General features: G+C 44.5%; 1 protein-coding gene across 2 annotated transcripts in view; it reads right to left on the bottom strand.

The window, feature by feature from the left end:
• LOC147902308 (RNA-binding (RRM/RBD/RNP motifs) family protein) overlaps nt 1-24801 on the bottom strand; it is a 57979-nt gene that overhangs the window by 27397 nt on the left and 5781 nt on the right. Inside the window, exons 8-10 of one of the 2 annotated variants that reach the window (XM_087373281.1) lie at nt 3315-3402; nt 3008-3126; nt 2753-2818 (exon numbers count right to left, since the gene is read on the bottom strand). In XM_087373281.1, the coding sequence (XP_087229407.1) occupies nt 2753-2818; nt 3008-3126; nt 3315-3402 (273 nt within the window). The remainder of the gene's footprint in view (nt 1-2752; nt 2819-3007; nt 3127-3314; nt 3403-24801) is intronic. The other variant, XM_087373282.1, reaches the window with a different exon arrangement.

Here is a 24801-nt window from a genome sequence, read left to right as displayed (position 1 = left end):
ATGCAGATGACGTGGCACTCTTGTCGTCCACACCCGAGGGACTCCAGCGACACCTGGATGCACTGCAAGCTTTTTGTTTATCCCATGATTTGGAGGTGAACCTTGGCAAGACCAAGGTCATGATCTTTAACTCCTCTCGAGCAAACATGCAACGGAAGCAATTTACTTTTACTTTCGGTGGGTCACCAGTTGAGATCGTATCCTCATACACTTACTTGGGGGTCATCTTCTCCGGCCTGATCTTCACGATGAGACCAGCGATGCAGGCAAACTGAACAAGGGATACGCCTCACTGACTCAGCTAGAGAGACAATGCTTCCACTCCCACTTCCAGGACCCTCGGACCAAGGCTCTTCACTTCGACTCCTTGGTTCGACGAGCCGTTATGTATGGCAACCCTTGTTGGGGGCCTGACATGTCAAAGATAGAGTGCACATGGGTGGTGCGCCTGCAGATCCTCATGTTCTCACGAATGATCCAGGGGAAACCGTCTGTACCACATCACATCATTCAAGTCGAGTTTGGTGCTTCTCCACTCCCACTAGATGCATGCAGCCTTTCAGACCATTATATATCTACACCGGGTTAGATCATATGGAGACTGCACATTAGGGAGACAGAGGTTGCCATGGTTGGCTCTCGATTCCTCCATGAGGTTGGCAGCAGAGGGAGACGAGCGATACTGGTATTCACGGACTCACACATGGTTTGTGAGACTAGGATTCCACATCGATAGGATACCTCCTTTTCAGTACAGTTTAGATGCCCCTCCGGTACTCCCACCCACCATCCCAATTGGGCCACACACCAACCAAGTCATTCGAGAGGATCTCCTGCAACTACACACCTTTAGGACCTAGTTGGAGCCGAGGGAGCTGCCAGTGAAGCTGAGTTTCTACAAAGATTATTGTCTTCGTATTTCGAAGGAGGGATTCATGACACCACCGGGGTACACTGAGCTTCATATGGCTCACTCACTACGGATCTCCATCGAACAATTTCGGGTATCATCACACCGCCTCCGCATAGAGAGCGGCAGAGCAGAGGAGATTCCTAGGGAGCATCGCTTATGCATATTATGCGACTGTCAAGAGGTTGAGTCGAAGGAGCATTTTATTTTCAAATGCCCATTGTACTACGAGATCCAAAGTCGCTACCACTGCCTCTTCAGAGACAGCTCCGAGCTCCTTTCCAGATTCCTCGCCTACCCAGATCAAAGATGTCTCGCGACCTTCATTCACGAGAGGGTCCGACACAGAGAGTACTTACTCAAGCGACGAGGCTTGGCCACATCATCAGACATCTCTCAGAACAGGATCACAAAGTTCTTCTGATCGAGTGACATTGATCGTCCAGTCTCTAGCTCCAAACGTGATAGAGACCCCGACCCAACGACCGCAGCACGACACACGAGACATCGAGGGGACACACAGATCACTCTGGGGGACCACACGTCATTGTTTAGACCCGAGATACGTCCCAAGGGAGTCACAATGGCTCTGGTCTTGCATCGAGTCTCGTACAAGAGACCGAGACGCACGACACCCCTTGACGGGCACCAACGTCCCATCACCGACTATGCACGAGCCAAGGCGACATGACATACGGAGGATTCCGCTCCGCTCCAGTTCTTTTCTTTTCATTGTTACATCCAAATGTATTTGATTATGTATGATCAGACTTAGGATTCAGCACGGGTGATGATGCTCGTTTCAGTAGCTCCACCCTTACTGTGATTTGTATCATGTTTTCTTTCAGTCTCATAGACCCATCGGTCTTCCGAAGACTCTAATAAAATTTCTTTCTTTCTTTCTTTCTTTCTTTCTTTCTTTCTCTTCCTGTCCCGATCATGTCGCCGCTCTGATACCAAATGTGAAGCTCCAAACTTTTCAACAATGCAAATGTGTGCAATGCATGCAAAATTTGAATGCCAATTGACCCTCCAATGGGGAGAGAGCACCCTCGTGAGAGTACATGTTTCTCTTTTGACCTACATGCAAGGTGGGAGAGAGAGGGCAGATAAATGCAATTTAGTAGAGAGAATGCTACGAATGATCACAATGAAGGAATGTGAAGCTCCGAAATTTTCAACAATGTAAATGTGTGCGATGCATGCAGAATTTGAATGCCAATTGACCCTCCCATGGCGAATGAGCACCCTCGTGAGAGTACATGTTTCTCTTTCGACCTACACGCAAGGTGGGAGAGAGAGGGCAGATAAATGCAATTTGGTAGAGAGAATGCTACAAATGATAACAATGAAGAAGAGTACCCTTTCATCAATGTGTCTTGAGATCACTCAAGTTCCATCTTCCCATTTAGACCTACCCTTAGTCTATGACCCTTGCACCTACCATTCAATGCACTCTAATGCACCCTTTCCTTTCCTATGCACACTTTATTAAGACTCATTGGCCAATGTTACATAGTTTAGCGATACTATTTACACCACTTTTGATCGATCATAAATACAAACATATAACCGCACCATCAAATTGGCGCCTGACAATGATAAGGTTCTAATGGCTATTTATTAACTAAATAATCATTCCTCATCATGACAACAGCTGTTTCAGATGCTTGTAAGAAGTTCATCAACACGACTCCTAATTCTAGAATTTATGACTTGGAGGACATCTTGTCTCTGTTGCTCAGATCATTGTTTGATCTCCACTGATAAGATAGATTTATTGACCTGAAAAAGGCATCTACATATGTAGGTGAGTATACCATGCAAGTTACGAAGACATACCAGTGCATCCAGTGCAAGGTCAGTTGACGGAAAAGTTACGAATGCTTGGCCTCTCATCCGACCCTCCTGTGAAAAGAAAAATAAATCAAGTTCTTTCCAGATCTCTGGGGCTCCCAACATGTCCATTGAGAAGCGGACACATGTTTTGAAGCTTTTAAGGTCATCGAGTGGCATAATTCTGTACTGACAGCATTCGCTTTGACTTCATTATACAGTACTTTACTAAAAGAAACCAACGCTTTGCTACAAACATACCTGCATAAGTTTTATTCCAAGATGAGACTTGAAATCCTCTGATTCCGGAAACACAGCACCTGCAAAGTACTCAAGGGGAGAGCTGAGTTTTTCTGCACTTCTGCATTGGTTATATTTCTCTGGACTCAGGAAAATGTTAATGAAAACCTTAAACTTGACAAACACATATTTACTTTTTTAAGGAATGTAGCCCAGAATTGAACCAAATGATGACATTAATTAAAATCACAGCTTGAAGTCGCATCCATGTAGGCGAAGCTACATGTAGCATTTCTCACACATTCAGAGTCCAAGACATCTAACTTACCAAAAACAAAATAAAGATCTTCCTCTGTGACATCCTTTGCTAGGTTCTTGACATATAGAACTGGAGTTGGCATACCTCTTGCATAATTCTGCAGAGAGAAGCATGTATCAGACCAAAATACGACCAAAATATATGTTGCTGCACTAGAAAGAGAACTGGTGCAAAAAAAACACAAAACATGCCAAAAAAATCACTTGGATTTAGAAGGTAGCCAAAGCTTGACAAGAACGCTGTTGGGTGGTATGCTACCAAATGAAAAAACCCTTTAGAAAAAGAGAGCTTGTTATATCATTTGGTAACTCAGAGTAAAACTTTACCTAGAAAAAGAACTGGTGCAAAACAAACACAAAACATGCCAAACAAATTCTTGGGTTTAGAAGGTAGCCAAAGCTTGACAAGGACGCTGTCGGGTGGTATGCTACCAAATGAAAAAACCCTTTACAGAGTGCTTGTTTATATCATTTGGTAACTCAGAGTAGAACTTTACCTAGAAAAAGAACTGGTGCAAAAAAAACACAAAACATGCCAAAAAATTTAATTGGGTTTAGAAGGTAGCCAAATCTTGACAAGGACGTTGTTGGGTGGTATGCTACCAAATGAAAAAACCCTTTAGAAAGAGAGTGCTTGTTACATCATTTGGTAACTCAGAGTAGAACTTTACCTGAGTAATCTTCCTTATGCATGTTTTAGGTGGTCAAGGGTACCAAGAATGACAAAGGGGAAGCGATCTTTGACTGTAATTTTGTTTAAGGCCCAATGGTGTTAGAGATCATTGACCCACCTGCGAGCCCCATATGAGGTGGACAAGGGGTCAGTAGATCAAGGGGCTAGGTGGAGAAATTCAGAGCTGCAACAGACCTTATTCTGAGGCTGTCAGCAGGAGGTCAAATTTTCATAAAGCAACAAAAACTTTGGTCAATTTTTGCAGGGTTAGGTCAGGTGCAAGCACACTCGACAGGCCTACTCTGCTAAAAACAGGTCAGCTTATGCCAACCGACCACCAGGTCAGGTTAGCCCTTCGTTAGTCATCTGACAGCCACCACTGGCTTTTGCCTGGCATTCACTGACTTGTGCTAATCCTGAGCTGCTTTTTCCCAAATAAACTTATGTGATTTTGACATTCTTTCTACTGTTGTACCTTCTGCATATCTTGTGTTTTGTGGTTTCATCCACAGCCTATTGTTTGGGTGAAGTTCGGAGAGAGTTTGCTTGCGAATAGGTGCTACCACCAGCACTTTTATCTCTGACTTGGTATCAGAGTCACAAGGCAATAATGGGCAATATATGTAAGAAATCCTAGATTTACTATATTTAGAAATGTGCTAAGGAGAACAGAAAGGAGACTGAAATAGCAGAGAACAAGGAATATTTGTATTGCTTCAGTGTCTGTAGTGTGTCATCCATACAATTGGGCCTCTCTTATATAGAGAGTGGAGTCACACCTGAAAAGGTGTGTACTCCAAAGTGTATGTGCATGAAGAGGTGTGTACCCCTTGTGAAGGGTGTGACCCTTGATGAGAGGGTACATTACAATAGGAATGTCTCTTCAATAGAATGTCTCTTGTAAAGGGTTGTGCCTCATAGAAAGTGTCCCCTCGAAAGATCATGCCCTTCCACAAGTGTCCATTCATCAACCATAAGTCTAGATATAGAGAAAGGAATACATCACAGATCGTGACATCCCCTCCCACTCAAAATAAGACCCTGGTGGAGAGAATGAACTGATGTAGAAAATATCACGGTAAATTCTGAAAATACTGCTGAAAAATGTCACGGTACTGCTGTAAGTCTTCATCACATTGCCAAGTAGCGTCGGAGTCGTCCAGATCTCGCCAAAGAACAAGGAATTCCGTGATAAGTCGATGTCGAGTCTCTCGCTGTCGATGGTCCAGAATACGCTCAAGAATAAGGAGAACATAATCGTCTTCGATTTCTGGACATAATCACCTGCAGGAGGAACCGCTTCATCGCCTGGAATGTACGTCTTTAGCCAAGAAATATGAAATGTCGGATGGATTTTACCCCATGATGGTGGTAATTCCAATTTGCAACTTAAAGATGAACTTTTCTTGATGATCCGGAAAGGTCCATAGTATCTTGGTCACAACTTAGGAAACACGGACTTAACCGTCTTATAGTGATGTGGGGCTACAAATAATAGCACCATGTCACCAGTGTCAAATTCCAGGTGACGTCTATGTTGGTTGGCAGACCGTTGATACTGTTGTTGCGCTTTTCGCATATGACCCCTGACTTGGAGTAGAATGTCTTGCATTTCTTAAACCAATTGATCAGCTAGGGCCACTCGATGTTAAAGTACAAAATTCGTTGGTACAATCGGAGTGTGTCCATAAGCTGCTTGAAACGGAGTCATGCTGATGGCACTATGGAAAGAGCTATTATAAGCAAACTCAAGGAGTGGTAGATACTCTTCCCAAGCTGCTAGGCGTGATTGAATATGATGTCGAAGCATTTCTTCCAGAACTTGGTTCTGGGTGGTAGGTTGAACTGAACAGTAGAGTTGTACCCAAAGATTCCAACAGTGAAATCCAAAAATGACTCGTAAACTTAAATAGACGAGAATTCTACATATGCACTAACACCCTACTGTTCACTCTTGCCAAGGGATAGTTCTGTTGGATATGATATTCTTGGGCAATCCATGGTGTCGGAAGATGTGTTGTATGAAGAGTTTGGCTATGTCTGGAGCCTGTGCACTGCTTTTGCAAGCAACAAAGTGTGCCATTTTGCACAATCAATCAACAACTACCATAATCTGAGTGTTACCTCTGGAGGATCATGATAGTGTTGTAATGAAATCCATGGAAATACTTTCCCACCTTTTTCAGTTGGAACTGGAAGAGGCTGAAGAAGTCCTGCTGGAAGTCGTCGGCTTGCTTTCATTTGTTGACAAGATAAGCAAGATGTAACCATTTTGATGACGTCGCTTTTCATCTGAGGCCAGTAGTATGTTGCACTAAGTAACCTATAAGTCTTGTTGATGCCTGGATGGGCAACATAAGCAACTAGATGATGCTATTTTAACAAAAGACGTCGAACATCCTTGTCAAGTGGTACACAGACGCAATCTTAATAATACAGAAGGTCGTCCGTATAAGAATAGGATGAGAAAATCTTCTGTTCGGAAGTCGAAGGTTGATCTTTTGAAAAAACTTGTACTGTTGTGCTGAAGTCTTTATCATTGAAATACTTCCCTTTGAATGAGTTCGAAACATCCACAGATAATGTAGAGATAACCATAGCTGATGCTAGAGTTAACCTGCTAAGAGCATCTGTAACTACATTGCGTAGTCCTGGAATGTACTCAATGGTCACGTGAAAGTCGGCCAGAAACTCAACCCAGCATGCTTGTCGAGCGTTCATGACTAGCTGAATAAAGATATACTTTAGGGAGTGCTGGTCTGTCTTGACCACCGAGTCCCATGAGATAATGTTTCCAAGAGCGATAAGCATGTACAACGGTAAGAAACTCCTTATCATAAACCGGGTATCGGGTTTGGATATCAGAATGTTTATGGCTGTCAAAAGCAATAACTCTGCCTTCTTGCATCAAGACTGCTCCTGTAGCGATGTCGGAAGCATCAGTCATGACCTCAAATAAAAGGTTTCGGTCAGCAATAGCCATAACTGGTGTGGTAGTGAATGCTTGCTTGAGTTGTTGGAAACTATACTCTATTTCGGGAAGCCACTGAAAAACTGCTGTGCTTTTCAATAATTCAGACATACGAGCTGCGATTTCGGAAAACTGATAGACCTTTGTATTGTAGAAGTTTGCCAATCCGAGAAAAGAGCGGACATCATGAACACTCTTAGGAGTAGGCCAGTTTCGGATTACCTCGACCTTCATGGGATCCACAGAGATGCCTTGAGCTAAAATAACATGTCCCAAATATTCGAGTTGGGTCTTGAAGAACTCACTCTTCTCAATGTTGATGTAGACAGAATTTGCGCGGAGAACTTCAAAAACTATTTCCGGAGAGGCTGCACGCGAGCGTTACAACATATCTGAGGTCCCCGTGAGAAAAGCACGAACTTGCGCTCTAGTTTGTACCATTCCTGGAAGACGATTCGGGCTGCTCCATGAGGTTGCTCATGGTGGAGGGGACAGGCGAGGCAGGATGGAACGACCCGTGGAAATCTAGTAAAGGAGGTCCTGTCTGAGGTAACACTGGTGATGCCGAAATGAGTGTTACCACTCGTGAGAGCTCAGGAGTAGGTTGCAGAGTCCACGGATCTGAGAAAGGATAAGGAGCTGCTGTCGGGAGTGGAGGATATCCAGGAGAAGGAGTGCCTTCGGAGTGTAAATACTATCTTCGTGTCTCGTGGAACACAACCTGGACTATGCTGAGAAAGTAATGTAACTGAGGTGCCTCACGCACAAGGTATAGGATGTGGTCCAGATCACTAGGAGGGCACGTGACACAGAAGACCCATGATGCAATAGCTCCGAAATGGGCTGGTTGTGCAATCTGAACACGATATTGTGTGGTAGATGATGCCTGAGGTGTCCTTGAAGGGACGGGTGGATTACCAGGGGTTTCCATGCTTTAAGGAAGCGTCTTTCATTTGCTGTAATTTGATAATGACAAGAAAATCCTTAGAAGTAGACTGGAAAGAATCCACCTGGCATTGATTCAAGCTGCCAATTAGTTGTGTAGAGAAGGCCTGCAGATCTCTGTCTGGAGGTCCATGTTGCAGTGGTTGGCGAGGAGCAGATCTGGGCCTGGCTGGTCCGGACTGGAAAACAGGAACAGGGCGCATTTAACAGGATGTCTTCATCGCGATAGGAGGCTGAACCGCTGCTGATCTGGCAGGTAAGGTGGCAAAACAAAGGGGGGCAGGCTGTCTATGGCAAAACAGGCTGCAGCTTCCAATGCTGTATCATGATAAAGACTGGCGAAATAGGTTGCAGGTTTCCAAGGGCTGTATCGCAATAGAGGCTGGCGAAACCAGGCTGCAGGCTTCCAAGGATGATTTGCGGCAGCTATGGCAGGGACTGGCGCGGATCTGGCGCTGCAGGCTGGCAGGGAACTAGGGCCGAAAACTGGCGAGGACAGGGCAGCAAACCGTCAAGGGGCAGGGGCTGCAGATGGCAAGGGGTAGGGCAGCAAAACGGCGAGGGCAGGGACTACATAGGGAGGCAGACCTCCTTGACAAAATTTGTACGGGCGTTGAAAATGGAGCGTCCCTTTTGTTTTTCGTTTGTGGCTGCCTATGGTGGGTGGTTGCCCAAAAATTTAAAAGGGTGGGTTTATTTGACCCTTGGGTAGTCTAGGTGTAGACCTAAGGTATGGGGCTGGGTTTTTTCTTTTTAACCCCTCTAGGTACCCTTTTTATAATGTACTTGGTGCCAAAAGGTGTACCTATTCGAAGGGGTGTGACCCTTGGAATAGCTGCACCTTTTCATGAAGGGGTGTGTCCCTGTTTTTAAAAAGGGGTGTCCCCACATGAAGAGGTGTGTCCTTTTTTCCACGATGCAGTGTGTCCCTTGGGTGAGGAGTCAAAACTCTTCATCAAAAGGTGTGTCCGATGGTGGAAAAGGTGCGTCCCTTGGTTTTGGGACAGCCCAAGCACATGAAAAGACACGATTTTTGTCGTGTCCATTCACATCAACTCGTGATGTGTGGGAGATGGAGAGGCCATTGATGACTTTAGGCAGGGTTGGCGCTAAAAATTTTTACGCTCATTCTCTCCACCTATCCATGCACAATGTGCACGGATATCCTTCTAGCGGAAAGAGATGTATCAGATAGGCGCTAGAAGGTGGGGGTTATTTCCTACAGGCAGGAGCGAAATTTGCTTTGATACCACTGTAAGAAATCCTAGATTTACTATATTAAGAAATGTGCTAAGGAACAGAAAGGAGATTGAAATAGCAGAGAACAAGGAATATTTGTATTGCTTGAGTGTCTGTAGTGTAGCTGTAGTGTGTCATCCATACAATTGGGCCTCTCTTATATAGAGAGTGAAGAGTCACACATGAAAAGGTGTGTACTCCAAAGTGTATGTGCATGAAGAGGTGTGTACCCCTTGTGAAGGGTGTGAGGTGTGTACCCCTTGTGAAGGGTGTGACCCTTGATGAGAGGGTACATTACAATAGGAATGTCTCTTCACTAGAATGTCTCTTGTGAAGGGTTGTGCCTCATAGGAAGTATCCCATCGAAAGGGCATACCCTTCCACAAGTGTCCATTCATCAAACCATCCATAAGTCTAGATATAGAGAAAGGAATACGTCACAAATCGTGACAATATATTTGGAGGAATAACACATAGGTGAGTTCGTTCCTTTTTACCCCATCGACCATGAAGGTGGTTCCATGTGTAATGTTGTGAACAAGGTGGTTCATAATTAAGCCTAAAACCCACAGCCAACAGGAGGTCATGCGAGTTGCAAGTACACAACTTAAGAACAACAATTGAAAATTTAAGGTATTTGAACTCGTCATATGCCAATGCAAGCAAGGATTATTTAAAGGGGATTAGGAGGCAGCAAGGCAGCTCAAGGACTAAGCCCAAACAAAATGAGAAGAATGCTGACAATGTATATGCTTAAACTAAGCTCACATAATAACACAATTACAATAGAGAAAGATAGGAGGAGCCTTTACCACCTGCAAATCTTAGCATTGAAGTGATTTGTCAAAGAAAAAAGCACACATTAACAAGGATACTTTTTGTACTTACACATAGATGGATGTTGGAGATCATTGCCCTACATGTGAGCCCCCGTATAAGGACAAGGAGGCAAGTGATGGAACAGTCTGGATCTAGGCTTCACAGCAAATCTGGATAGAGGTACTAGGATTTGGATACCTGAAGTTCACAGCCAAGTCGAATAGTGGATGTTAACCCGGATAGGGATTCAAATGAAGACTCAGACTTGGCTTTTGATGTAGCTTAGATTGGAGGTCTCTGTGTAGAAGACAATCTCTCTTCCTATGTATGACTACGAGGAATTCTTTGGATCTAACCATAAGGTACCATTACACTTCGAAATAGTGCAAGTCAAGGTCTCAATAATCTAAGTCTCATAGGCCTCATCCCCCTATGCGTAGGTGCCACCGGATGTCAATCGAGGTCTTCTCTTGTAAACAACATCCCACTACTATAGGAGGATACATGTATCATCCACCTATGTCACGATCTGTGACATATTCCTTTCTCTATATCTTAGACTTATGGATGGTTTGATGAATGGACACTTGTGGAAGGGTATGCCCTTTCGACGGGACACTTCCTATGAGGCACAACCCTTCACAAGAGACATTCTATTAAAGAGAAACTCCTATTGTAATGTACCCTCTCATCAAGGGTCGCACCCTTCACAAGGGGTACAAACCTCTTCATGCACATACACTTTGGAGTACACACCTTTTCATGTGTGACTCTTCACTCTCTATATAAGAGAGGCCCAATTGTATGGATGACATACTACAACTACACTACAGACACTCAAGCAATACAAATATTCCTTGTTCTCTGCTATTCCAGTCTCCTTTCTGTTCCTTAGCACATTTCTAAATATAGTAAATCTAGGATTTCTTACAGTGGTATCAGAGCAAATTTCACTCCTGCCTGTAGGAAATGCCCCCCACCTTCTAGCGCCTCTCTGATACATCTCTTTCCGCTAGAAGGATATCTGTGCACATTGTGCATGGAAGAGATGGAAAGAATGAGCATAAAAAATTTTAGCACCAACCCCACCTAAAGCCGTCAATGGCCTCTCCATCTCCCCCACATCACGAGTTGATGTGAATGGACACGACAAAAAACGTGTCTTTTCATGTGCTTGGGCTGTCCCAAAACCAAGGGACACACCTTTTCCACCATTGAACACACCTTTTGATGAAGAGTTTTGACTCCTCACCCAAGGGACACACCCCATCGTGGAAAAAAAGGACACCTCTTTTCGTGTGGGGACACCCCTTTTTAAAAAAGGGTCACACCCCTTCATGAAAAGGTACACCTATTCCAAGGTTCACACCCCTTAGAATAGGCACACCTTTTGGCACCAAGCACCCTACAAAAGGGTACCTAAAAGGGCTAAAAAGGAAAACCAGCCCCATACCTAAGGCCTAACCCTAGACTACCCAAGGGTTAATTAAACCCACGTTTTAATTTTCTGGTAACCACCACCCAGCACTAGGCGCCCAAATCAAAAAACGTATATTCCTGCATTAAGTTTCGCCTTTTCTGCCGTACATGTTTGCGCCATATCCCTACAGCAAGCAGTGCCCCTCGTCAGGCCTCCATCTTGCATCGTTCTCGATGGCCTGCACCAGCCAGCTCTATTGCATACCTGCCTGCAAGACCTGGTGATCGAACAGACCCCCTTTGCAGCCTCTATCGTCAACTTGCTGCCTCGATTTCTGCAAACAGCGCCAAGGTGCCAGAAATTCGCCATGATTACCTGTGATCAACAGCCTTTGCTGCCCGCAAATCAGCCAGGAAGCAAGAACAGCGCCAGATGCAACGATTTGTTTCAGGCCTCTGCCAGCGAATTTCTTCTAAGCCTCCCCTGCTTGTGATCAGCAGCCTCGATGCCCTTTTTCATACCAGCCTGGATCCTGCTGGCTCATCTCGCCACCTTAGCCTGTGAACAGCGGCAGGCCAAGCCCTGCACTCCCATGGTACGCAGCAAATAGCACAATTTCCATGCAGAAGACAGCGCCAGGTTCCACGCAATCTGCCCTCTTCTGTAAATCGCCTCTGCCACGCCTCAATAAGCCTTGCAAGTCTCGCCAGGCGCCTCTTAATCGATGGACCTCCGGACAAGAGATTTTCAAGCCTTGCTATGCAACTAATTGGCAGATCTAATCTATGCCAGGTGGATTCTTTCCATTCTATTTCTAAGGATTCTCTTTCATATTGATATTTGACACTCATTATCAAATTACAGCAAATGAAATCCTCCTCCTTAAAGCATGGAAACCCTTGGTAATTCCCCAATCCCTTCAAGGACACCTCAGGCATCATCTACCACACAATATCGTGCTCAGATTGCACAACCAGCCCATTTCGGAGCTTTTGCATCGTGGGTCTTCTGTGTCACGTGCCCTTCCAGTGACTTGGACCACATCCTATACATTCTACGTGAGGCACCTCAGTTACATTACTTCCTCAGCACAGTCCAGCTTGTGTTCCACGAGACACGTAGATACCCAGAACCCGATATTCCTCACGAGTTTGCTGTCCATCTTTGGAGAGACTTTTACCCCTCAGCTTCAGCATCTCCAGGGTACTCTCCACCTCCTTCAGCTCCCAGATATCCTTCTATTCAGGTTGTACCTTCCCCAAGATAGTATTTACACTTTGAAGGCACTCCTCCTGGATATCCTCCACTCCCGACAGCAACTCCTTATCCCTTCTCAGATCCGTGGACTCTGCAACCTACCCCTGTACTCTCACGAGCGGTAACACCCATTTCGGCATCACCAGTGTTACCTCAGACAGGACCTCCTTTACCAGATTTCCATGGCTGGTTCCATCCTGCTTCTCCTGTCCCCTCCAACATGAGCAACCTCAGGGAGCAGCCCGAATCTTCTTCTAGGAATGGTACAAACTAGAGTGGAGGTTCGTGCTTTTCTCACAGGGACCTCAGATATGCCGCAACGCTCGCGTGCAGCCTCTCCGGAGATACGCGACTCAAGTCCAAAAAAGACCCCTGAAGTCAACTTACAAGGCGAAGCACTACTTCAACTTCAGATTTCCCAGCTTCAGGACAGCATCTCCGGCTTGTCCAAAAAGTCCAAACAACTCCAAGATTCTCACAGTACCACACATACAGAGGATGACGTGACACAACCAGACGACTATGTGGACTCATTCCCACCAGAGGTAGAAAACATTGAACTCCGAGCCCTCTACCGGTTACTCCAAGCTTCCAAAACTAAAAGACTTGACATTAAACTTCCAGAAGCCTACACTGGTCAACGAAATCAAAAACAGTTGACCAATGGCTCGCAAAACTGCACATGTACTTTGATACTGTTGACCTCACGGAAGGCAAAAAGATTGCCTTGGCAGCCTCCCTCCTCAAGGATACAGCTTTCCTATGGTGGCAACGATGCTTAAAGGACGGCAAAAGTGTGTCAACCTGGGAACGCTTTGAACATGTGCTCCGTAAGCAGTTCATACCTGCCAATGCGAACTTCCAAGCACGTTCAAAACTCCGACAGTTGGAGCAAATAGGCTCCCTGTCTTCCTACATCTCTCAATTCACCACATTGGTGATGGAGATTGATGGTTTAACTGATGATATTTGCCTTCATGCTTTCATCTCAGGCCTAAATCCCTCGTTACGCATTGATGTCCTTAAAGCAAACATCACCACCACAGCTGGCGCTATTGCTTACGCAGTGCGCATTACAAATTTCCAAAACACATGGAAGCAGAGTGCTAAAAGAACACAGAACTCTACTATGGCCAAAGGTGCTCACCCTCTAGATAACCCCAAGTTTAGAAAAAACTTGGGTAATCAAGGTCAGCGACAGTCTCAAGATCCCCACAAGTCTCAGAAATCGTATGCGGAATTCCAACAGAAGTACTCCTCCAAGGATCGGGCCTCTTTTTCTTCACAAAGTCATCACCGTCATCCCCAACATAAAGGTGCGGCCATAGACGTATTCCTTTAGTGGGAGAGGATGTCACGATCTGTGACGTATTCCTTTCTCTATATCTTAGACTTATGGATGGTTTGATGAATGGACACTTGTGGAAGGGTTGCCCTTTCGACGGGACACTTCCTGTGAGGCACAACCCTTCACAAGAGACATTCTATTGAAGAGACACTCCTATTATAATGTACCCTCTCATCAAGGGTCACACCCTTCACAAGGGGTACACACCTCTTCATGCACATACACTTTGGAGTACACACCTTTTCAGGTGTGACTCTTCACTCTCTATATAAGAGAGGCCCAATTGTATGGATGACACACTACAGACACTCAAGCAATACAAATATTCCTTGTTCTATGCTATTTCAGTCTCCTTTCTGTTCCTTAGCACATTTCTAAATATAGTAAATTTCTTACAACCTATATAGGTGTGAGATCCTCATCCACAGGAATATGAGGATGGTCGCAGAACATTGTACGTCTACATAGTGCTGCAAGGTGGGCTTGGGTATCTATGAAATGAGTACCAAAGGTTGGTCACCAAGCTCTCTCAGTGCCATGCTCTTGGAACCCCAAGGTGGAGTCACTAAACTAGTGGTATCCTCAAAGGCAGTGTTGGAGATGCATAGGATCCCCCAGTCCCTAATGTTGAGAGTCTTGCTAGCTCTATGCTACTACTCAAGAATGGTGGCTGAAACAGTGGCCTTCACAGGCTCCCCTTCTGCAACATACACCGATCTAGTAATCCCCTCGATAGCTGACTACAAGGTGGCTATCCGCTCTTCCACTGCTAGTCCACAGCTTAAGGCTATCTCCACCAGGTGCTGTCAATCTTTGTTATGTATGATGTGCAATAAGATGCTACTCCATGAGGATTCAGAATGAATTGGATATCAATGTTCGCTCCCCCATAAGTCAGTTAACTCCTTACGAAACTATGTAATCTCCTAGTTGAGGCTATAAATATATCTATGTTGCTCAGCCTCCCACGCAAGGAGACGGTAAACCTCCACGAGTTTCTACTCTACGATATCCAAGGAGGCTGAGAGCAGCAGTTGTGACTAGTAGGTGTAGATACGGGCAACGGAGGGCTGAGTAGAGCCTGACGGTGTGTAAGGAGGTCATAAAAGAAGGTTGGGTGAGGGGTATACGGGACAAAGGCAGGGAGGAAGAAGTAGCAGAAAGCCAAGAGGGAGGGACAGACATCTGAGGTGGGGGTTGAGGTAAGACTAGTGATAAGCAGGAAGGGGAGAGGTGATAGGCAGGAAGGGGGGACTCGTTGAGGGGGAGAGGTGACAAGAAGGCAGAATGTTGTGGAAAAAAAAAGAGAGCGCATTAACACGAGGCTGAGGTGGAGGCTGTAGGCTTCTGCACAGCAATTTCGGGTGTCCAGCAAGCAGTTAAGGGTGTTTTCAGATCCGAGAGGATGTGCTCTCGAGGGACAGGACAGCAAATGTGTGAAGGTACCTGAGATTTCAAGCCTCTTCACTATCTTCTCCAGCCCTCTCCTCCCTTTCTCCTTCAATCCCCTTCTCTACTTTCTTTCCCGTCGACCCTGTCTTCTGAGTTCTACTCTCTCTTCCCTCCGACATGGCTTCCCTGGCTGAGATGACAGAGAACAACTGAAAATTCCAGTATTACCCACCTTCCCCAATCGCGGTGTTTGCTGGGTTGCAGTCGTATGATCTAGCACATTTCATCTTAATGAGGGTGACCAGGCCTGATCCCCTTGCTGCAGATCTAGGGATCCTAGAGCAGGAGTCCGAGACCATGTCTCAGCTCTAGGACCGGGTCAATGCGAGGCTTTCATTTTCCTAAACTATACTCCTGAAGTTATTAATCATGTGAAGCATATGACCGTAGCCAAAAGCTTCTAGAAGCATTTGGCGTCCCTGTATAACAGAACCTCTCCTATGATGAGGGTGTCTCTAGAAGTTCAAATGAGGGTGTTAGGTCTTCCTCCATGCGGGAGCATATCAACAAGCTCCAAGAGCTTCAGCAAGAGATTCTTCGGGCAAGGAAGGAGACATCATCTGAGGACATGGCCATCACATTGTTGTCCCACTTATCTTCCCAATACTGCGCCTTTTTTTCGCCCTTGATCACCAGTGAAAGGATGAATACATTGACATGGTACCAATGGTGTTCAACCAGGAGTCCTTCCTGCGTAGCTAAGCACAAGGGAAGGAATACGAAGTCAAATGAAACTTATGCACTCCGTATTGATGCAAGCACCGTCAAGCCCTCTGGTTTCCCGCTTCACCATAACCACACCAAACGATTCCGGGATTATGGCTGACGTAACATTCCCTTCCCCTTAAGAATGGTTTACATCCTCGAAAACAAAATTGGGAAACCTACTCAGAAGACTGCTTACCCTTTCCCATGTTAAACTCTCTTCAGATCTATCTTTCCACTTAACCAAACATTCTTGCCATATGGTGTGTCCCGTTCTTTTTTCTTGTCTATCTAAAATTATTTTGGTTCATGTGGTAAAGATGCAAGTTCAATGAGTTCAACTAGGACTTCATTTCCAATGAGATTATCATCATCTCCTAATTTTCTTTTTAGCCTACTAACATGAAAAACTGGATGTACTCTACATCCCTCAGGTAAGGCTAATTTGTAAGCAAGTTCTCCAATCCTCTTAAGTATTATGAACGGTCCACAATAAGTAGGAGACAACTTCGGACATTTACCTGTCTTTAGAGATTTTGAAGATTCAAGTACCTTAAGGTAGACTTTCTCATTTACTTCAAACTCCAACTTTCTACGATGGGGGTTTGCATAACTTCGTGCTCTATCTTGAGCTCTTCTTATGCTATCTTTAGCTAACTTAAGCGTTTGATTCATATCCTCAAGAAAGTCTTTGGCCGCTTGAACCTTCTCTTTTTCGAGTCCCACTGTCATTGGGGCTCTTGGTTGAAATCCATACATGATCATGAATGGACTAAAACCTGTAGCTAAATGTTTAGCACTGTTATATGCAAATTCTAATATGGGCAGATATTGTTCCCAATTAGTTTGCCATTTACTTACATATGCTCGAAGCATATCCTCAATGATCTGATTGACCCTTTCAATTTAACCATCACTTTGTGGATGATCCGTGGTGCTCATATTCGATGAAGTTTCTAACCTCTTAAACACAACCCTCCAACAATGGTTGTTAAATTTGCTATCCCGATCGCAAACTATACCGACTGGTAGCCCATACAGTCTATAGATATGCTCCACAAATAGCCCAGCTAATTCTGGAGTTTTAACATCTTCACCTCCCTATTTTTAATTGCTTTCCATATTTCAGAGAAGTGAGAATCAAACTCACATTTCCCCTTTAAGGACTCTAGGAAATCATTCTGAAATTAAGTAAAACTCAATTCATTAACAATTGGCATTCGGCTAAGAGAGTCTGCTACCACATTGAACTTCCCTTTCCTATACGTCAATTGTATATCAAACTCTTGCATTAACTCAGCCCATCTAGCTTTTCTACCTTTAAGCTCTGGCTGATTACAAATCCACTTAATGCTCTCCTAATCAAAGATGATCTCAAATTTTGCACCATATAAATAGTGCCTCCACTTTTTTAAAGCATAGACTATAGCATTTAGTTCCTTCTCATATGCCGCGTAATTCCGTTGGGCACGATCTAACTTAAGCCACTGGTCAACCTTTTATGTAAGTACCGCCCCAACAGCAAAATCACTGGCATCTGTCTCAACCACGAATGGTTCATTGGGATCCACTACTTTTAAGACACGCTATAGCTACCTTTAATTTTTCAAAACTTCTCCTTTGAGGTTCATCCCATATGAAGGTGCTTCCCTTCCCCTTAAGCTAGTCTGTCATCGGAACAGCAATTCTAGCTTAATCCTGACAAACCCAAGAATATCTGTAATTCTTCTAGATTTGTAGGATGTGGCCATTCCAATATGGCCCTTACTTTGTCAAGGTCCATACGAACCCCTTCTTGGGATATTATGTATCCCAAGTATTTCACTTCTTTTGCAAAGAATTCACATTTGGATTCTTTAGTAAAGAGTGAATTATCTCTAAGTAGTTCGAACACTTTCCGCAAATGTTCTAAATGCTTTTTCCTAGTTTTACTATAAATAAGGATATCGTCTAAAAATACTACAGTAAATCTTTCCAGATATGGCCTTAAGACACTATTCATAAGTGTCATGAAAGTTGCTAGAGCATTTGTTAATCCAAATGGCATTACTTTAAATTGATAATGCCCATACCTAGTACGAAATGATGTCTTAGGGACATCCTCTTCCCTAATTCGTACTTGGTGATATCCTGATCTTAAATCAATTTTAGTAAAGTATTTTGCCCTTGCAATTGATCAAAGAGCTCATCAATGCGAGACATAGGATACTTATTTTTTTATGGTGATTTTATTTAGTGCTCGGTAATCTATATGCATAAACACATAGTACCATCCTTTTTCTTTACTAATAAAACTAATGCAGACCAAGGTGAGCTACTTGTTTGGATTTGGCCCTTCCTAAGATATTCCATTAACTGTCTTTCGACCTCACGTTCCTCCGTTTAACTAAGCCTATACGGGGGTTTACAAACAGGAGTAGATCCAAGAATTAAATCTATTTTATGATCTACTTCTCTCTCAAGAGGTAAACCATCAGGTAAATCAGACAGAAAAACATATTTAAATTCAAACATTAAATCATTGAAAGAAGATTTATACTTTTTAACATTATCAAAAACAACGTTACTTCTTTCCGATGCAGAAGACATAAAATCACCAATAAAAGTAAGTTCACAAAAATATACCTCGCATTCTTCTTGGTGTAGTAGTCGTTCCAATTCCATCGAACAAATAAGAGAAGAGTTAGGCAAATCATGTTCCCCTTGAATCTGGAAGACTCTACCCTCTTTTTCAAACATAATGGAGTTATTAAGATAACTCCTCTGTAAGCTATGCCCAAGACTATACAGTCATTCTCGACCAAGCACTACATCTGTTTGGTCGAGATGCATGATTTGGAAATCCAAGGCATCCTGATAACCTTGAAAATCCACCTCTACACCATGTATCATGGTGTCCCAAACTTTTTTATCACTGCCCTTCGCCAAAGAGACCACATATTTATGGGCATTAGGACTCTCAGGCAATTTTAATTTCTTAACTAACGAGTAGTTTAAGAAATTATGTGTTGCACTATCATCAACCATCACTCTTACTCTTTGCCCCTTAATTTTTCCATGCATCCTCATTAAATCATGAGGACCAAAGATGGGCTGCCACATTGCCGATGATAGACAGCATATGTGGGTGCTTTCCTCATGATAGACCTCTACCTCAGTGTACTTTTCAGTACTATTAAGCGGCAACACTTGCACCGCATACACTTGTCTTTATGGAGGTCTATTTGGGACTTTAGCTCTTGGTGGTTTATTTTTAGGACAGTTCCAAGCAGCATGGTCTTTGCCTAAACATTTGAAGCAAAGATTTTCTTGCCTAGTCCTTTCATAATCCTCTTTCTTGATAATTTTGTGTTTGAGATTTCTTAGGTAGTGCCTGAAGAACCTCCTTCTTAAAGTGCCCCTTCCTTTTCAAAATGGAAAATTTATTGAACTTTGGAACAAAACCTGTTTGCTCAGAAGTTCCAACTCTGAATTTCCCCGTCGTATCATTGTATATTTGGGCATACTTAATGGCTTCCTCAAAGGTTTTAGGAGAATTTCTGTTTACCTCAACCTCATAAGTCTCTTTCAGACCTCTCACGAAACCCCTTATCTTTTGGAATTCATCAATTCCCTTCAGCTTAAGGACTGCCTCCCTATAGTTTGTTATGTACTGGACTAGAGTGTTTTTACCCATAGTGCAATTATCCCAACCTCCCACGCTCTTTCTAATTTATTTTCAAGTAAAAACTCTTTTAGGAAGGCTTGTTCAAACTCAATCCAATACCTAGGAATTCTATCACTCTCCCTGAGGCTCATCCACCATTTATAGGCTTTATTTCCAAGGGAAAGACTTGCTTCCACGACTTGATTTTTAAGAGGAGTATTCTTGAGTCGATGGAAGTCTTGCCACTTTTGCAAGAACGTATTAATCACATCTTTATTACGCTCCTTTTTTTCCCCATTGAAAATTGGCAGTTTTAAGTCCTTAAGGATGTTCGAAATTTCTCTTAGTCGAGAGGTTAACCTCTCCACTTGATTAGGAAAAACCAGTGATTTTTCAGTAATAGATACCGATTGAGAATCGGCTATCTTAGTTATAGCTTCAGCTAGGGTTTTTAGTGTTTCACTAATAACTCCCAGCTGTGTTTCTATATTTTGCGTTTGAGTTTCAACTTTAGTGAACTCCGTATACGAAATTCCATAATCACCGTAATCAATATCCTCCATTTCCACATTATCCTCTCGAGTTTCTGTTTGTACCTCCTCACGTGTTTCCTCTCCAACTATTGCTTTTCCCTTTCTAGCCCTTGGGCCTCCCTAATCATATCATCCCTTTCTGGAGTTGTCATTTCAAAGACGTATATTTTTCAAAAATTATAAAGCAAAACGCTTTATGTTAGAGAGAAAAATGTAATGCCCACTTCCCTGATATTTGTTCGAGGCGTTGGATTTGTCTTTGAAGTCGATGCGTCCTCTCACGCTTTTAATTCTTTATCTCTCGTCCCGATCCCACTTTCCTTTATACTCTTTGCTTCGAACTTTTCAACCCGTTCCTCGATCTTCTTCTTTGAGTTTGGCGAGGCTAAGGAGATTGAAAAGAAGAAGAGGGTGAAAAGACTTTGAAAAGAGAGGGCGGGTTCAAGACTTTAGGGAGGGGTATTAATGCTCTGATGAGGTCAAAACTTTCATGACACGGCGACGGTCTCTGTGAGTCTATAGCTCGCAAATTGATCCTCGAGAGTCGAAATCTCTGTCAAGCTACTGCATAGGAGTCTCTATTCTTGTAGCCCTTCACCCAAGAGAATCGTGTACTGCAACACGGTCTTTCAAGTTTCGAAATGTCGAACAACCTGCTACCTCTGACCTGGAGTTGACGCTGGACCTTAAATGCTGGAGCTCTAAATTTCCGTATGTTTTTATTCAAGCGTTGCACCGCTGCAGCAACAGATAGTCTATCGAACTTGTTGTCGCATCGATTCTACTGGAGTTAGAACTATGGACTCCATATATTTGCGCTATCTCTGAGTCTCTACCGTCCCGGGAGCATGGATTGTATGCGCAATAATAAGGTTCCCGAATTCCCACGTTCTAGCGCATATATAGCTGTAGTCTGTCCTCTAACTTTGTCGAAAGGAGGACTTTGATTACGGGCGAGCACAGTGGTAATCTTCAGGTGATACGGGACCTCAAGTGACTTCGCCTTTCATTAATGTCGTGCTGCTAGTCGCCCGCGCTGCCTTTGAGTCCTGACTGTCTCTGAAGAGTAGAAGACTACTAGAAGTTGGCAAGTTGCGTCGCTGCGTGAAGACTTACAATCATAGTCTCAGTCTCTCAGAGACGACACTTGCAGGCCTTCCACGCAAAGCTGTTCATAACTGCATCTTCCATACCCTATTGTCGCTGCACATGAAAACCTCTTGAAAGCGCTCCTCATCCGATCATGAAATCCATTTGATGTGGCTCTGATACCAATGATACGACACCAAAAAGAAGGGCTCGGTTCTCAATGATCCACCCTGCCACGGATTCCCCTCTTGGTCACATGAACTTGCCTTTCTTCAAGTTCCTTCTGGAATCCTCCCTCCTAGCCCAATGTCTGCCACATGAGTGCCATGTGTCCATTTGGACCTTAGAGTCTCTATGCCCATTTAGGCCGGCCTTATGCACTCTGTATTGATGCAAGCACTATCGAGCCCTCTGGTTTCCCGCTTCACCATAACCACACCAGACGATTCCGGGATTATGGCTAACGTAACAGGACTCGAGAAGGGAGTATGAGTAGGGGGAGGGGAGAGTGGAGAGGATAGAGGATGAGGAGACTGAAGGGTAGAGGAGAGTAGGAGAGTGGAGGGTAGAGGAGCGTGGAGGGTAGATGCAGCAGGCGGTGAAAACAGGCACAGCACAGGTAGCAAGCCTAAGGCGGCTGAGAAAAACTAATTAGGGTATTGAAAAAAAACAAGAAAATAGAAAACGCATGTGGACTGTTTTTTGTTTCTTCTGCATTTCTGTTTCCTTTTCGCCTAGGCGAAATGGTGTTTCTTGCCGCTATGGGCAGTACACCTGAGCAGAGGCAGTGTGGATGACCTACTGGTCAGCCACCTTTGGCTGTCTAGTCGGCCCCCATGCAGCAAGTGGGTCGGCCCTTTTGTAGCTAACACTGGAGGGTGTGAGGCTATTTTCCATTGTTGCCCCATCTCATGGTTGGAAGTTTGCCCAGCAGATTGAAGGCTTTTACTTGAAAGCCCTTGCAGTTTCTCTCCTCTTTTGTTGTTCAATTTGTATGTGCTCTCTCTTTCTGTTCAGTTTTCGTTGCACTCTCAAAGTACAACAGGAAGGATGGGGACGATGGCAATGAGAAGGCACTCATAACAAAGAGCAAGGGTGGCAAAGACAAGCCACACAAAAAGAAAGATGCCAAGGGTGAGGACAAGAACACTTCTGAGGGTGATAACAAGAAAAAGAGAAAGACCAAAGAAATGCTTCTATTACGACACGCCTAGACACTTTGCTAAGGATTGCAGGAAGAGGAAGGCGGACCAAGTAAAGGACAAGGACACGTCGGAGCCAGAATCAGCCAATGTGATAAGAGAAGAGCTTTTCTTAGTGATGACACCATGTCCCACTGGGATAGAGCTTGCAGACCCAGGAGTGACAGTGTACATGAGGGGCATCGAGGGGTGGAGCACAAAATGTGGCTTTCTGGTGGAAGAGGGAAGATCTAAAGACCAGTCCAGGACCACCGGCAAAGATGAACTCACTCACTCAGAGATGGAGCTTGGAGTCACGGAGGTAGACTTGCACAAAAGCAGGGATAGAGATGGTACTTTTGGGACGCACATGGCTTGTTCAATGGCAAGCAACAAGAAGAATTTTCAAAGTATGTCTTACAAAGCTTCAAGACTTAAGGGAACAGTTGCTCAATATTGATGAAGTCATTCCGATTCAGAGATGATCACCACCACTCTGAACTCTCTTCATGAGTCCTATCTCGGTTTCCACATCTCGCTGAATTTGTTATTGAGGGGGGGCAACAATGCTCTCTTTTCACGAGTTGGTAGGACTTCTGTTGCAAGAGGAGCAGACAAGCAGAAATATGGCAACCCGGGCTAGCGATCATGCCATGCTCTCCAAGTTCAAGCCCAAGGGTAAAGGGCAGCAAAAGCCACATGCCAATCAGCCCACGAATCAGCATAAAGCTAATTCAGCACAGCCCTCTTATAAGGCAAAGGGTGATGCAGATAAGCAAAAAAAGAAGGGCATCTGGTATTATTGCAAGAAGCCAAGTCATTATATTGAAGAATGCAAGAAGCGCATAGCCGAAGAGAAGAAAAGGGATTCCAGTATGGCTGTCTCAGATGCATCAGCTCCAAATTCTCATGATGGGAGAGATGTTGCAGCCAACTTTGTGAAAGAGCACTATGCCTTTCTGTCTTGCACCTCAGATTTTTGAGTGGGTAGTTCAAATGCTACACCCACTACTAATGATGACACATATGCTTTTTTGACTTGCAACTTGTAGAAAGAAAGAAAGAAAGAAAGTTCGAGCATCCATACCAATGCAAAATGCAAAAATGCACAATGGCAGTACTAAATCCTAAGTACAACATAGTCATGTCGATGGTTGACTATATATCAATCTCAGCATCATCATCAATATCATCATCATCCTCGGCAACAACAAGATATCAAGATGGATGAGGCAGTGGAGGCATAAAGTCGGCAATAGAGTGCTATCGGCCACTCAGAGGTGCAGTCCTGGCACGTCTCCTAGTTGTAGCTCTGCATCTAACCAGGGTTACTGTGACCCCCGTCGGTCGGGCTCCGACTCTAAACAAGGAGGGGATGTCTCCAAGTGTGATCTGTGTGTCGACCCTCTATCTAAGCTGTCGGGTCACAGGCTCCGAGTCACGTCATGTCGAGGCCTCGTCTCGTTGGGGTCCATGTGATCTAGCTAAAAGAACTCCGTGATAGAACTCTGAGAGGGATCAACCGAGGAAGAAGTCTGCTCCTGTCTCCGTGCTCGGAGTATCCTCTCGCGGTGTCTAAGTGCCTCATCAATGAAACCTGCCAAACACCGCTGGTGCTGTGGATTAGGTCGAGGTCAGCCAGAAGAATGCGAAGTGGAGGCAAGTACTGTACGGACTGCCTCCAATGGTTGTACGGACCTGCACTTACGGATCCAGGGGCTGGAGATGACCTCACAGGTGGCGAACTGACAGCACCTATGCGGAGCAAGTCTAGGGCCTGCAAAAAGCCCCGGTTTGGGGCAGGTAGTGGCCCAGGCCACTGGCTGTCTGCCACGTGGCCAAGTGGGTCTAGTAGGGCAGCAAATAGGCTGCCCATCAGGTCAGCTGGACAGACCAGCCAATCAGCTGGAGAGGTCTGCCTAGGTTGGTCCACATGGAGGGCTCACTTGAGGAGCAGATTGGAGCAGCGAAACAACAGGTTTTGGTACACCCAGGAGGACCAAGAGGAGCTGCGTAGCTCAGGAAGTGGCTGCACCTTGGCTGTCTTCCAGAGCAGCAAGGTTCAGGGATCAAGGCACAGTCTACAAAAGCTCTACGAGGAGCACGCAGGCTTAGAGATCTAGAAGTGCCAAGGAGGTAGTAGGACAACATTTTGATAAGGACAGAGGACCACGCTCTGGTAGAACTCTGGACTCTTTTCTATTGTGGAAACATATATA

The sequence above is a fragment of the Dipteris shenzhenensis genome, chromosome 4 (assembly GCF_047967505.1).
Source record: "Dipteris shenzhenensis isolate YYH24624 ecotype China chromosome 4, Dip_SZ_1.0, whole genome shotgun sequence".
NCBI classification, from domain to species: domain Eukaryota; kingdom Viridiplantae; phylum Streptophyta; class Polypodiopsida; order Gleicheniales; family Dipteridaceae; genus Dipteris; species Dipteris shenzhenensis.
The sequence above is the reverse complement of the archived record's forward strand: the minus strand, read 5'-3'. Positions and strand labels throughout refer to the sequence as shown.